The sequence below is a fragment of the Crinia signifera genome, chromosome 8 (assembly GCF_055691185.1).
Source record: "Crinia signifera chromosome 8, ASM5569118v1, whole genome shotgun sequence".
Classification (NCBI taxonomy): Eukaryota; Metazoa; Chordata; class Amphibia; order Anura; family Myobatrachidae; genus Crinia; species Crinia signifera.
Genome location: NC_139224.1, coordinates 3,891,583 through 3,905,185, shown reverse-complemented (window position 1 = coordinate 3,905,185; position 13,603 = coordinate 3,891,583). Strand labels below are relative to the sequence as shown.

General features: G+C 49.0%; 1 protein-coding gene across 2 annotated transcripts in view; it reads right to left on the bottom strand.

Moving 5' to 3' along the window:
* The window catches only part of NCKIPSD (NCK interacting protein with SH3 domain), a 93,037-nt gene that overhangs the window by 67,483 nt on the left and 11,951 nt on the right, over positions 1 to 13,603 (bottom strand). For both annotated transcript variants that reach the window (XM_083155597.1, XM_083155598.1), the window contains exons 2-4: positions 2,560 to 2,672; positions 1,462 to 1,663; positions 72 to 159 (exon numbers count right to left, since the gene is read on the bottom strand). In XM_083155597.1, the coding sequence (XP_083011723.1) occupies positions 72 to 159; positions 1,462 to 1,663; positions 2,560 to 2,606 (337 nt within the window). In that variant the 5' untranslated portion in view covers positions 2,607 to 2,672. The remainder of the gene's footprint in view (positions 1 to 71; positions 160 to 1,461; positions 1,664 to 2,559; positions 2,673 to 13,603) is intronic.

The following is a 13,603-nucleotide window of genomic DNA, read 5'->3' as shown; positions in this document are numbered from 1 at the left end:
ACAACTATAAAAACTGTCACGCATTTTATTCATGAACATGGTCAAAATAAAGCCATTAATGGTGGACTCACTTGTAGTAGTTTGTGGGATTGGCGCGTTTTTACGCTTCTCTGGTGGAGGTGGTGTAATCGGTACGGCGCGTCTGGGCTGTGGCGGAACCTGAGAAGAAAGGGTTTTCGTTGCAATAATTAAAAACACACTAATATTTATAATCAACTTTTTACTCAGGACCTGATGGATGTCTGTCTGTGCATTCCTCTATGTCGCACTGCGCAGGTGACGCAATAGAGCAGTGGTTTCCAACCTTTTTTTGTCTCCCGTACCCCTTGATTAGGATTTTCATTTAGGAGTACCCCCTCGTGAAAAAATTTAGGGTATGTGGTCTAAAAAGGAGTGTGGCCTCATTTGAAGGGTGTGGGGGAGAGAGAGGGGGGAGAGAGAGAGAGAGAGGGGGGGTGGGGGGGGGGGGGGGAGAGAGAGAGAGAGGGGGGGGGAGGGGGAGAGAGAGGGGTATGCCTGTGTGTATATCTCGCTACCCGCTGCCATCCCCAGTACAAGTGTAACCTACCCAACCCCACCCCCGCTAACCTGTCCAGTAGAACAGATACCTTAAAGGCAGATATGTAGAACTTGTGCTATCAGGCAGCACAATGGGAGCGGTGGGGTAGCGATAGCTGGGGGTAAAGTCACAGTTTCAGATACAGGTCGGTGGTGCGGGGGGGCTGGCGTCCCGTACCCTCCCGCAGTGCACTCTAACCTGATAGCGCTGATGGTGCTGCTTCCGTCCTTCCCGCTGGTCCTATCCCGCCGCTGATTAGGTTGGTGCCGTGTCCGCTCAACCCGTCGGCTTCCACAAACATCAAGCCAACAGGAAGTAAAAGCCGGGGAGGGAGGGATGACTACAACATCCAGCATGCACCGGGGGACGGCGGCACGCACTGAGGGGGGAGAGCAGAGAGGCTGCGGTGAGTTGGGGGAGCCTGGAGGCTTTTTTTTAGACCCCCGGATTCCGGGAGATGCGCAATGCACTCTCCTCCGTTGGCGGCGCATCTGACTGCCACGGCCGCCATTACAGGTTGCGCGCACCACAGGTTGGGAACCACTGCAATAGAGGATATAGAGGATATATTTGCAGAGGGATTGATGGGGAAGTAAAGGGGGAGTGTCACAGTTGGAGGCTGCTATAACCTTAGGCAACTGCAACGGCTCCTGCATCACTATACCAGCATTCCTGTTCTGCAACCAAAGGGCAACACAAAAGTTTAATCATGGCCTGATCTGCCTCTGCTTCTCCGTAATTATCCGCAGCCGCTGGGCATCTCAATGCAGATCCTGGCGGCTACAGAATATGCAGATTTCGGCACAGCTGCTGCATACACATTTGCAGCCGTGAAGGTCTTTGGCTAAATCCCCGAATCAGACCCTCGCTGCAAAGCTTAATGCGCACAAATCTCCTTGTACCTGGTAGGGACTGTTATCCTCAGACTCTATCTCCGAGTTGGGTAAGCTCATGTGGCGATCGGGACTGGTCCGGCAAACACCATTGGGCTGGCGCCCAGAATCTAAATGGTAGTTGCTGGAGGAGGTGGTCATGGAATTGGTCTGGCTGGTTGGGGAGTGGGGTTTTCTGGACTGTGTTTCCTTCCTATGATGAATAAGTTTCCTTTAATGGGAAGAGAAAACAAATGCATAATTAAATATATTGCAAACCAAAGGGGAACAAAATACACATTTACTTTCCTTGTGCACATGTGTATCGATTGTGAAATCCACTGCGCCACAGACTGATGCAAAGGATTCATTATACTCTGTAAAGTGCGGAATGACCCCTGAATTCAGTGACAGGCAAGTAGCCTCTGATTGGCTAATCTGTGTAAAAAGCACTCCTGATTGGCTGCTAACTTATTTCCTATCAGGAGCGGTCCTCCCAATAGGCTGTTGATCTTCTAAGGTATTTACTACGGAGGCACAATTTATATAATTTGGACCTGGAGCCAGAGGGGTCTATTCAAACTGTCAGTTTCCGAGGTTTTTTGTTGAATCTGTGATTCGACCTATTACACGACCTGTTGGAAAACACGTGGATTGGCGGAATAGCCACCAATCCTCGTGATTTTGCCGGAAACAGGACCAAATTCAACGGTTTTGGTCCATTTGCGACCATCTCAATTCAACTTTTAAAAAGTGGGATTGAGGAGAGGAGGTGGGGAGGATGGTGCCATGTGAGCAGCAGCCACCAGGCCCGGTGAGCAGCAGCAGCCAAATCGGGCAGTCGGATTTGGCCACACAATTGAATAGGTATTGTAGAATATTCAATTCAAAGTCTGATCCATTCTGACATGCATTTGTTGGTATGGATCAGACTTTAATCGAATATACCCCATAATATTTATTTACATGAATTCATACTTGAGGAGTTTAAGCTCTGGAAGGATTAAAATCCAGCCAATTACTTTGTTTTTTAGATTTTGTGCATTTAAATGGAATTGTATTACAGAAAGACTCTCCTGTGACATCACCACCTCCTCTCCTGTGACATCACCACCTGGAGTTACTTACTGAAGGACATCTCTCTGCTCCAGGTTGTATTTCCCCCCGTTCTCCATAGCTGCGTTATGAACGGCCTCAATGGCTCTATCAATGGACTGAAGGACAACATCCTGTTCCTGTACCTAGACAGCAAGAAACACCAGGTTTATAGCAATGTATGGAAATAAATAGATCATTTACAGTAAGACGTAACTATGCCACACCCACCACAAACTTGGCCCAATATAGCCCCCTGTATGGCCCAAGGCAGGCATGTCCAAACTGTGGCCCTCCAGCTGTTGTGAAACTACACATCCCAGCATGCCCTGCACAGCTAAATAGTAAAACTGATGCAGGGCATGCTGGGATGTGTAGTTCAACACCATCTGGAGTGTCAAGGGTCGATGAGTTGATGGTTGGTCTGAATGAGGCCGATCCTTGGTCTGGATCCCGCTCCGCAGTACGCACATAACGAGGTTATAAGACTGGGAGTAGAGGAGGATACAGAAAGCTTAGGCCCCCGTTCTCTATACTAATACAGGAGCACCTAGAACCACAGCGATTACTAGATACTACATCCCCCTGGTACACAAGAGCTGCAGAATACCAGGCTCCCTCATACACTATCCACAGATACTGGCTGCTGTACAACCCCAACACAGCACCCGTGATCAGCGCGCCCCGCACACAGATCACAACAGCAAAACTCCAGCCAGTGCATACGATCGGCTAGAATCCAATCTGGCTATTGCGTAGCACCCAGCAAGGCTATGGGATAGCCTCCAGGCAATCGCTCTCCTGGCCACAGTACACAGAATGCCAGGCTATCATTAATGAACTGCACAAAGTCATCTAGCCCAAATATTACAGCTGCAGAATTATTCCCAGAGACGCAGAGGTAGAAACGGACATCCTAAACCTACAACATTAACATGGAGAACATACAATACCAACATCTACAGAACGTGATCTTGTGGTTGGTATATACAGGTCTCCATGTACAGGATTTGTGGTGATAGATTAGTCCTGGTGCAAGTATAGCAAGCTACGGGATAATCATTAATGCACAATGACTCAACACGTAGCTTAAATGTGCTGTTTAGATTGAGTGCGTTATAGCAGGTCCACCCCAAGTTGCCCATAACATCCCATCTGAATTAGAAGTCCCGTATTAGTAAAATTTCTCCTGGATATGGTAAAAAGTCACAAATGAATGAACTAGTGGGAAAAAAAACCCAAAACCCTTCTTTCAACATTTTGACCACATGTATGTGGAATTAGATACTGTCAGTCATTTATTCGGATACTGTTAACATTACAGTGGAGTCACGGGTCATATATGAGCTATGGCTGGTTTCGGTGTTGCCCCCAGAGACGGGCAGAGTATTCGTACACTTTCCCTTTGTGAGTAATAACACGCTCCCTAACCCTGGTCATTGTATCGGTAAGCTGCCATTACAGTGGGGACAGACTGTACGCTTACCCGCCAATAAACGTATCTAACACTTTAATTGTCTTTAATTATAACGTAAGTGTCTAAGAATTTCCTTTAAATAACCATTGTTTTCCATCAATGAATGATTAATCATCAGTTAAGGATTTTATGATGACGCCTAATTGAAAAAAAAAAAACGATATTTTATTAAATAGAAACTGCAATCAAACAGAGTGGGAGAGTTTGTTGTGTCCAGTAAGGTCTGTAACCCTGGAGGGGGGGGGGCTCTGGGTGGAGCAGCAGTGTACTCCAAGCACAGCGGTATAAAGACAGGAACATGTAGTACTGTGATATATATGGTAATATTGCACAGATCACTGCAGAAAGAGGTTCCTATTCCTTCTGCTGGAGAATCTGCAATGTGGGGCGTGTCACGTGACCATCACCCGGTCAGTAGTCTATGGAAAGAGACTGAGGGTTACGGTATAGGGAATCAGTGGTCAGTGGTGTCGAGAGCGGAGGGGGTACTTTACCAGAGCCTGCTGGAGGGGTCCGGCTCCTGCTCTGCCATTGCAGGGAGACGGAAGTGGGGAGAGAGGACGGCAGCCGCCGCAGCACAGCCTCTCTCCCTAGCTCAGTGCATGCTTCTCAGTGCCGTGTGCGGAGCTGGGGAGAGAGACCGCTGCAGCGGCAGCCTGTCATCTCTCTCGTTTAATTCTTTCCAGGGGGGCGAAGCCACGCCCGTCTCCATTTTACCGGGACCCAGGTAACCTGTCATCTCTCTCCCGCTCCTTTATTTTTATCTACGGGAGCGTGGCCACGCCCTGTCCATTTTACCGGTGCCCAGGTGACCTGTCGGTGCCCCCGTCGACGGGGCCTATATCGACCATCTTCTGGTTGACCACGCTTAGTCGAACCCATCATAAAGATAATTGACAGGTGTCTAGATCGACAGCATGATAGACAGTCACCATGAGGGGGGCTGCAGGAGCAATGGGGGAGACTGCAGTGGGCGCAGACTGAACGGGGCGCGTGAGCATCTCGTGTGTCCCCTTCCGTCTGATGGCGGGTTCTGGCGTTTGGCAATAGAATCACCAGGACCCGCAAAAACCAGAGTCGCACCATCTACAGGTCAACATGGTCCCCAAATAAGCGCACAGTGTCCCCTCGTGTGGCTCAATACGCTCGCCACACTATTATGGTCTAACTCTACGCCCACTTGGAGGTAAAGTATGAACGAAGTTGGTCTAAAGCAAAAAAAAAAAAAAAAAAAAGTGAAAAACTCCTGTCTGTCAATATCGTTTCCGTCAACGTTTGTGTCGACTATCATTAGGCTCCAAATAGACGCGTTTGACCAGACAGGAGACACAGAAGGTACCTGCAGAGGTTAGTGCGCGCTCCGGCATACAAACCACAGTAACCGTATCCTCTGTAACCATGGTTACAAGTATATTTTCAAAGCGAAACAATCTAATTATTGCACCGTGTTATCTCTGCACTTCAAAAGAAATCCCGGCGCGTCGCATTTGGGCGTCTAAATAATGCAGCGTTACTGAAATCAGGTTTTTGTCTTTCCTTATGTATAATCTAAGATGGGCGAGCTCGGTGCGCCTCTCGCTCGCGTGACCAAACACAATCATGTCACTTTATTACCTTCCACTTTAAGAAGATGTAACCCTGACAGCTCGCCACATTGTTTCCATTTGGTTCCCATCTCCATAACACACACAGACTCTTCCGGAGGACAGCTGCTGCCGAGAGGTGCGGAGACGCTATGTGACAAACTCGTCTCGGTAAGAAAATAATAATCTGCTGCTCATCCCCAGAGCGGCTGACACAGGGACGCTGGGGAGAAACAGGGCAGCAGGGAGGAAAGAGGGCTGCGGATAGGATTCTGGCACAGCCAGGGGTGACTCGGGCACAGAATAAGCCGCCTTCCGGACAATACTGACCGCCTCAGGCCGCAACCGCTGCCGGACGTCCTCTGCAGTTTCCTGCACGTCCTCTGCAGTTTCCTATCCGCCTGTCCTGGTCTAGCACACAGCTGGGTTCTTCTCTCTATATAGCATCAAAAGCTTCTGCATGGGAGGTAGAACTCTGACCACTGGTCTGGTGGCAATGTCCATGTCCGCTACCCATTAACTGTCCGTGCCAATACCTATGGTGGAGAGTAGCGACTATAAGGTTGGGTACATACTAATGCCGGCCACACATCAGACCAACTTTCCTCCAACCATCCAACTAGTTGCTTGGATGGAATAAAAATCTGGAACTGGATGGGAGCAAAGGACAATCAGAAATGTGCTCACAAACCCAGGAAAAATGGACAAAACATTCAGTCAAATTGTTTTAATCAAACAGGTTGAACGACTGTACCGCGTCTGACTGTACCGCGTCTGGCTGTATCGCGTCTGGCTGTACCGCGTCTGGCTGTACCGCGTCTGGCTGTACCGCGTCTGGCTGTACCGCGTCTGGGCGACAGTTTTTGGCCTTTTCCAGATTTTGGGAGCAAATTTCGGAAGTAAATATTACATTTGCTCCCATCCAGTACCAGATTTATTCCAGATGTATCAAGATTCAAAAAGTGGAGAGTGATAAACAGCCAGTCGATTAGCTCCTAACTGCCATGTTACACACAAATGGTCGTCAACATGCATTGAGTTGACCACTGAAGGTCGACATGCTTAAAATCGACACGGTTGGAAGTTCGACAAACACGCATTAGGTAGACAGTGTCCAGGCCAGCAGTCAAAAGGTCAACATGGGGTTTTTCACTCTTTTTTGAGCCGACACGGGGGAGAATGGAATGGTGTACTGAGCGTAGCGAGCCATGTGAGGGGATGCGGGGAACCGATACAGTGCCCATGTCAAAAGGTTGAAGTGAAAAAAAAATAAAAACAGTCATGGAAAAGGACCGAGTTTGAGAACCACTGGTCTAACCCATAAGAAATACATGGGTTTAACCAGCGCCTATTAATAACCGCATTCACGTCAGCTGCCGCTGAGGCCAAAGGGGACACAATCCTGTTATTCCAATGCAGAATACAATTACTAAAACTCACCAATTCATTGCCCAAAGTGTTCCCACTTATTAATATTAAACTGTATATTAACCATAAATCTCAATAACTACAGTTATCAGTGGAAAAAACATTCCTTTTAAATGCCAAAATGAGCGGTGCGTATGGAAAGGAATATCAATGTGTTTTCCCCCAAGCAGTCTTGCTGGCAGATCAATAAGCAGCAGGTTCCAGCATTCACCTCCAGCAGTTCCCAGGTCTCTGGGCTGCCGCGGAGGATCGCTGTCAGCATTTATAAGTGGAGGAAGTGGGGACGGAACTCAGGGGAAATGAGGGAGAGCCGTAGATCTGCTCTGGGCACAGGAGAAATATGGCCTTCCCAGAGACGGCGACATAGTCATCTAGGTGTCAGGCTGAGGACAGAATCGCAGTAATGAAAAGGGCTAAAAATGGATAAAATGCAGAACACAAATCCGAGCACAGTACTGGAGGGACATTACCCCGGCCGCACAAACATGCCGGCATACCCCTACACCGAGAGCTGGGAACGAATGCCAAGCGCAGATGAGCTCAAACAAGGTCTAGGTAGTCAATAAGTCGACACAAGCAAAATGTCAAAAGATAACATGAGTTTTCCAGTTTTAGTGTCAATGTCGACACCAAAATAGTGAAGCGCGTACCGCTGCGCACACTTCACCGTTTCCAGTGTCCACATGGATGGTCGCAAAGGCAATGGCCGGCGATGTGCAGCGGGTCCCCCCTCCCTCCCTGAACCCTTACCCGGCTGTAAAGGTGCCCATACACTAGTAAGATTTATCTTCAGATCTGGCTGGTTGGAACAAACACATGGTTATGGATGAGTGACAGTTTGTCAGTTTTCCAGCATTTCCAAGCAAATGGTCAACTGTCATTTGCTCTCATCCATAACCATGATTTTTATCCAACCAACCAGATCTGCAGATAAATCTGCGTGTGTATGGCCACCTTAAGGGCTCCCTCTTCCTCCTCCCTACACCCAAAAGCGGGTGTTTTTATGGCATATTTTGTTTGGAGCATCTCGCCCCTTATCGGTGAGCCATTCGGACACCCTAGAACTGGCATGCAGTCAAAATGTCACCACAATGTTGACAGTTATTGAAATGATGATGTATGGAAATTCGTGTCACTGCAGGAGCGAGGGGGAGCAGGCTGCAGGAGCGAGGGGGAGCAGGCTGCAGAGGGACATTTAGGATTACGCTGCAGGAGCGGGTGGCTAGACCTATACTGTGGGGGGGGGGGGGCAGAGAGAGAGAGAGAGAAAGACACAGAGACGGGGAGAGAGAGAGACACAGATACGGGGAGAGAGACAGAGACGGGGAGAGAGAGAGAGAGAGAGAGACAGAGAAAGACAGAGACGGGGAGAGAGAGAGAGAGAGAGAGAGAGAGACAGAGACGGGGAGAGAGAAAGAGAGAGAGAGAGAGACAGAGAAAGACAGAGACGGGGAGAGAGAGAGAGAGACACAGAGACGGGGAGAGAGAGAGACACAGATACGGGGAGAGAGACAGACGGGGAGAGAGAGAGAGACAGAGAAAGACAGAGACGGGGAGAGAGAGAGAGAGAGAGAGACAGAGACGGGGAGAGAGAGAGAGAGAGAGAGAGAAAGACAGAGACGGGGAGAGAGAGAGAGAGAGAGAGAGAGAGAGAGAGAGAGACACAGAGACGGGGAGAGAGACAGACGGGGAGGGGGGGAGAGAGAGAGAGAGAGAGAGAGAGAGAGAGAGAGAGAGAGAGAAAGACAGAGATGGAGAGAGAGAGAGAGAGAGACAGACGGGGAGAGAGAGAGACAGATGGGGGGAGAGAGAGAGAGAGAGACACACAGACGGGGAGAGAGACAGACGGGGAGAGAGAGACGGGGAGACACACACACACAGACACAGACGGGGAGAGAGAGAGAGAGAGACACAGAGACGGGGGAGAGAGAGAGAGAGAGAGAGAGAGAGACAGAGACGGGGGAGAGAGAGAGAGAGAGAGAGAGAGACAGACACAGAGACGGGGGAGAGAGAGAGAGAGAGAGACGACTGAATACGGGTGGGCGCTGGCATCATGATGTGGCATCAGCCGCTTGCCCACAGCAGGCATCAACATGCCCATATAAACAGTGGGGCGTTCCCCCTGCTGCCGGCCCCGCCCCCCATTCCCTCCCATGCCAACACTGAGTGTGATACTGCGCATATTCACCCATGCACAGACCCGCACCATCAAAAACTGGGCCCAATATCAGCTGAATCAGGCTCTTAGCTGGATTGACCTCAGAAATCCTCCATAAAATGGAGATAGCAGCAGACGGAACCCCGGCCGCACCAGTTACCATGGCTGCACTACTAGCTTGCAGCAGAGTAGCACAGTGGCTAGTATTTCTGCTTCAACAGGGATGTAAGGGGTTCTAGAATGACCAGGGCACTGCAGGCATGGAGCTTCTATGGACTGGTGGGGTAAATGGTCTGAATTCACACTGCAATGGGAGGGAGGTGAACGATTACAGCTATTCTTCAATGTGCTGGTAGGTAGGTCCTCAATCCTCAGTACTGTTAGGCAGCAATGCTAACCATTAAGCCATCTGTGCATTATTCCTCCCCTTCCAGTCTCTACCCCCCCCCCCCCCCCCCCCCGCAATGTTGGGTGCACCCGGTGAACAGTTTGTCCGCGTGGCCCACATGACAGGGGTAGGTACAGAGAGTGTTTATGGTGCTTTGCATCTAATTAGTATTCAACAGCCTTTTTCATGCAACGCGAGTGGTGGGGTCTCCTCCCCCCCGACTGACCAGCGGTAGCCCCCAACACCAGCCAGACAACCCACTCGAGCATGGCGGAACAGAACTCTGAGATTAATCTGACATTAATTAGCATTTCACTTCATGGGACCATTACATCTGTTTCTGCAGAAATGCTAATGAGGCTGAATTAATAGAATATGTAAGGTCCGCTGCTTACTGATATCAAACCAATAAAGATTTAATTACAATAATTAACATTGGTCCCGGTATTTTTCTTCAGTGTAGGAGACAATGATAACAGCAGTAAATCAGAAGGAAATGATTTATGGATGTAGAACGTGGTTGCATGGTCCATAGCAATGGTGTACAAACAGAGATCCCAGCGTAGCAGACATACTGGGGCAGATGTAAGAAGCAGTGAGCCAGGGGCAACCAACCAGCTGATATTATGCAAATTATAGATGTTACTTCAGTGCCGATTGGTTGCCATGGGCTCACACAATGCTGTCACTAGTGCATTCATAGGCTGTAGTGTTCGCACTAGCCGCTGTTAGCAGGGCAAAGCATTGCCCATTCCATTTCATAAATCTGTAAGATGTGCCCTGTTCTTTTCACAGTAACTCGCTGACCTCCCACGGCCACGCTAAATGCAGATATCCAGCATGCTTACTGTAGCACCAGTATCCAGCAGCCACCCTGAGTGCCGATATCCAGCATGCTTACAGTAGCACCACTCTCCAGCTGCCACCCTGAGTGCCGATATCCAGCATGCTTACAGTAGCACCACTCTCCGGGTGCCACGCTGTGCCGATATCCAGCATGCTTACTGTAGCACCAATCTCCGGCTGCCACGCTGAGTGCCGATATCCAGCATGCTTACTGTAGCACCAGTATCCAGCTGCCACCCTGAGTGCCGATATCCAGCATGCTTACAGTAGCACCACTCTCCGGCTGCCACGCCGAGTGCCGATATCCAGCATGCTTACAGTAGCACCACTCTCCGGCTGCCACACTGAGTGCCGATATCCAGCATGCTTACTGTAGCACCAGTATCCAGCTGCCACGCTGAGTCAGTGCAGAAATTCAGCTGGCTTATACTGTAGCACCACTCTCCGGCTGCCACGCCGATATCCAGCATGCTTACTGTAGCACCACTCTCCTACTGCCCCGCTGAGTGCCGATATCCAGCTGGCTTTTACTGTAGCACCACTCTCCTACTGCCCCGCTGAGTGCCGATATCCAGCATGCTTACAGTAGCACCACTCTCCTACTGCCCCGCTGAGTGCCGATATCCAGCTGGCTTTTACTGTAGCACCACTCTCCTACTGCCCCGCTGAGTGCCGATATCCAGCATGCTTACAGTAGCACCACTCTCCTACTGCCCCGCTGAGTGCCGATATCCAGCTGGCTTTTACTGTAACACCACTCTCTGGCTGTCATGCTGAGTGCCGATATCCAACTGGCTTACACTAGCACCACTCTCTGGTTGCCGCACTGTGTGCCGATAACCAGCTGGCTTATACTGTAGCACCACTCTCTGGCTGCCACGCCGATATCCAGCATGCTTACTGTAGCACCACTCTCCTACTGCCCCGCTGAGTGCCGATATCCAGCTGGCTTTTACTGTAGCACCACTCTCCTACTGCCCCGCTGAGTGCCGATATCCAGCATGCTTACAGTAGCACCACTCTCCTACTGCCCCGCTGAGTGCCGATATCCAGCTGGCTTTTACTGTAACACCACTCTCTGGCTGTCATGCTGAGTGCCGATATCCAACTGGCTTACACTAGCACCACTTTTTGGTTGCCGCACTGTGTGCCGATAACCAGCTGGCTTATACTGTAGCACCACTCTCTGGCTGCCATGCTGAGTGCAGATATCCAGCATGCTTACAGTAGCACCACTCTCCGGCTGCAGAGATCCAGCGGGCTTATAATTAACGAGTCATTTAGCATGCACTGGATGTTCTGGTACACATCTGACCAATGCAAGAATAAGCCGATGCCACACCTGGTAAACCTCTGCCATCCCATGTTCAGACCCCGCCATACACACCTGTACAGACACCTTGCAAGAGACCCATCACGTCTTAAAGAACCCGCAAGGGTGGTTTTTTTCACACTGTAAAACGCTCCCTTTTGAAGAATGTATCTCCTTTTTGTGAGTATTAGTTTTGATCTTCGGAGACATCAGTTATTTGTACCCTTTATTGGAATCCTATAACCTTGTAACCCTAATCTGGCGTTCCGCACTCCTGTGTTCCCGTACAGTCCGCTTCTCTCATATTAATAGGCTGTGAGTGACATTTCACGCTGTCGTCTGGCCAGCACTGATTGTAACACCGTTATTACACCGACATATGGATGCGCTTTCCCTCTAAATGATTAGTTTTATTTTATTTCCAATTTTATTACGTTGGTTTTTACTATGTTCTATGCAATCTGTCAAAGAGAACATCTTTATCTTGCCGAAAATTCCATGTTCCAGGGTTACAATAATTGACTACAATAGCATTGTCCTCAGATGCACTGGGAGGGGGGGGTGGGGGGGGGGCAGACCGCATATAGAACTATAAGTAGTGACAGCTTTTCCCCAGACCAAGCTCATCACAACAGCAAGTACGATCTGTATGACACACAATCCTGAGGTGGAGGCAGGAGAAACCTTTTTCACTTAATCCCTTGTCTTGTCCCTTTCCGCGTATCGTGGATTCTGCCCGCTATTGCGCTGATTGCTTTATTGATTTGTTTCTTCTTCCAAGTATCATACAGTAAAAACATTAATAATGTGTCATATCCAAGATGCAGGAACAATTTCCATCAGTCCTTCCTAACGTCTAACCCGTGGCCTTGTGATACATAGAAAAAGAATGGGAATATCGGCTTCCAGCCAATGAGCAGCATAGCAGTGCGCTTCCATAAGATACAGCATATACCACGTGTGCTCTGCAAGGTCTGTACATATTGAACGGAAGTTAGTGTACCGGACAGGTGACAACGTGACAGGGGTCTGGAACAAAGTGACGGGGTTTAAACCAATTCCCTGTCTGAGGATCCAGGACCTTTTGTGATGACCACAATATAGCTGGAAATGGACAGGGGACGTAGCTACGGAACCACCCAGGACAGCTGAGGACACAATACTTACTGTAAAGTGACACATGGCAATCGTGGAATGATCATTATTTAAAGGGCTGTAAAATGTGTAAAGGCGCCGCACGCAGTGCAATTCTTGCGATTTTAACTCTTTAGTTGATCTCGCATCGGGTCTAGCTCAAATCGCACCGTGTTATTTTGGATTGCGATGCGCGCTTCCGAGTAGTCTATATCGTAAGGCAGAATAGTATTTGCAGGCAGGTATTGTACTACAGGGCATGCGATATGTACATTACATATTTAGAGTCTATATATGTAGAATCTGGTGGCTATGGGCAACATTCCATCTTCAATAGAATCTCCATCTTAGTAAGTGTCCCCCTAAGTGCCAATACCACAAGACGTTCTTATCAGTGTTTGGTGACAATACAATGCGGAGCCTTCTTGTATGTTCTGTAACGCAGCACGCACTTTGTGGGTGTCAAACGCATAACTCATCGCGACACCTAGTCTATTCCAAGACACCTGGCACCAATGCCACCGTTCCTATTCACGTAGATACACTACAAGTCCCAGCAGTCTCTAACAGCTGAAGGATACTGAAATACGGTTTCTTCTGCCAATCTTAATTCTATACACAGCTCCGAGACAAATATGATAAATCAATCACTCGAGATTCAGATTCTGTTCCATTTGGCTCCAGAAAACCAATTAAAGTGCTGTGTGACAGAACGGCAGATTTACAGCTGGAACCCAGCGTCTAACACATT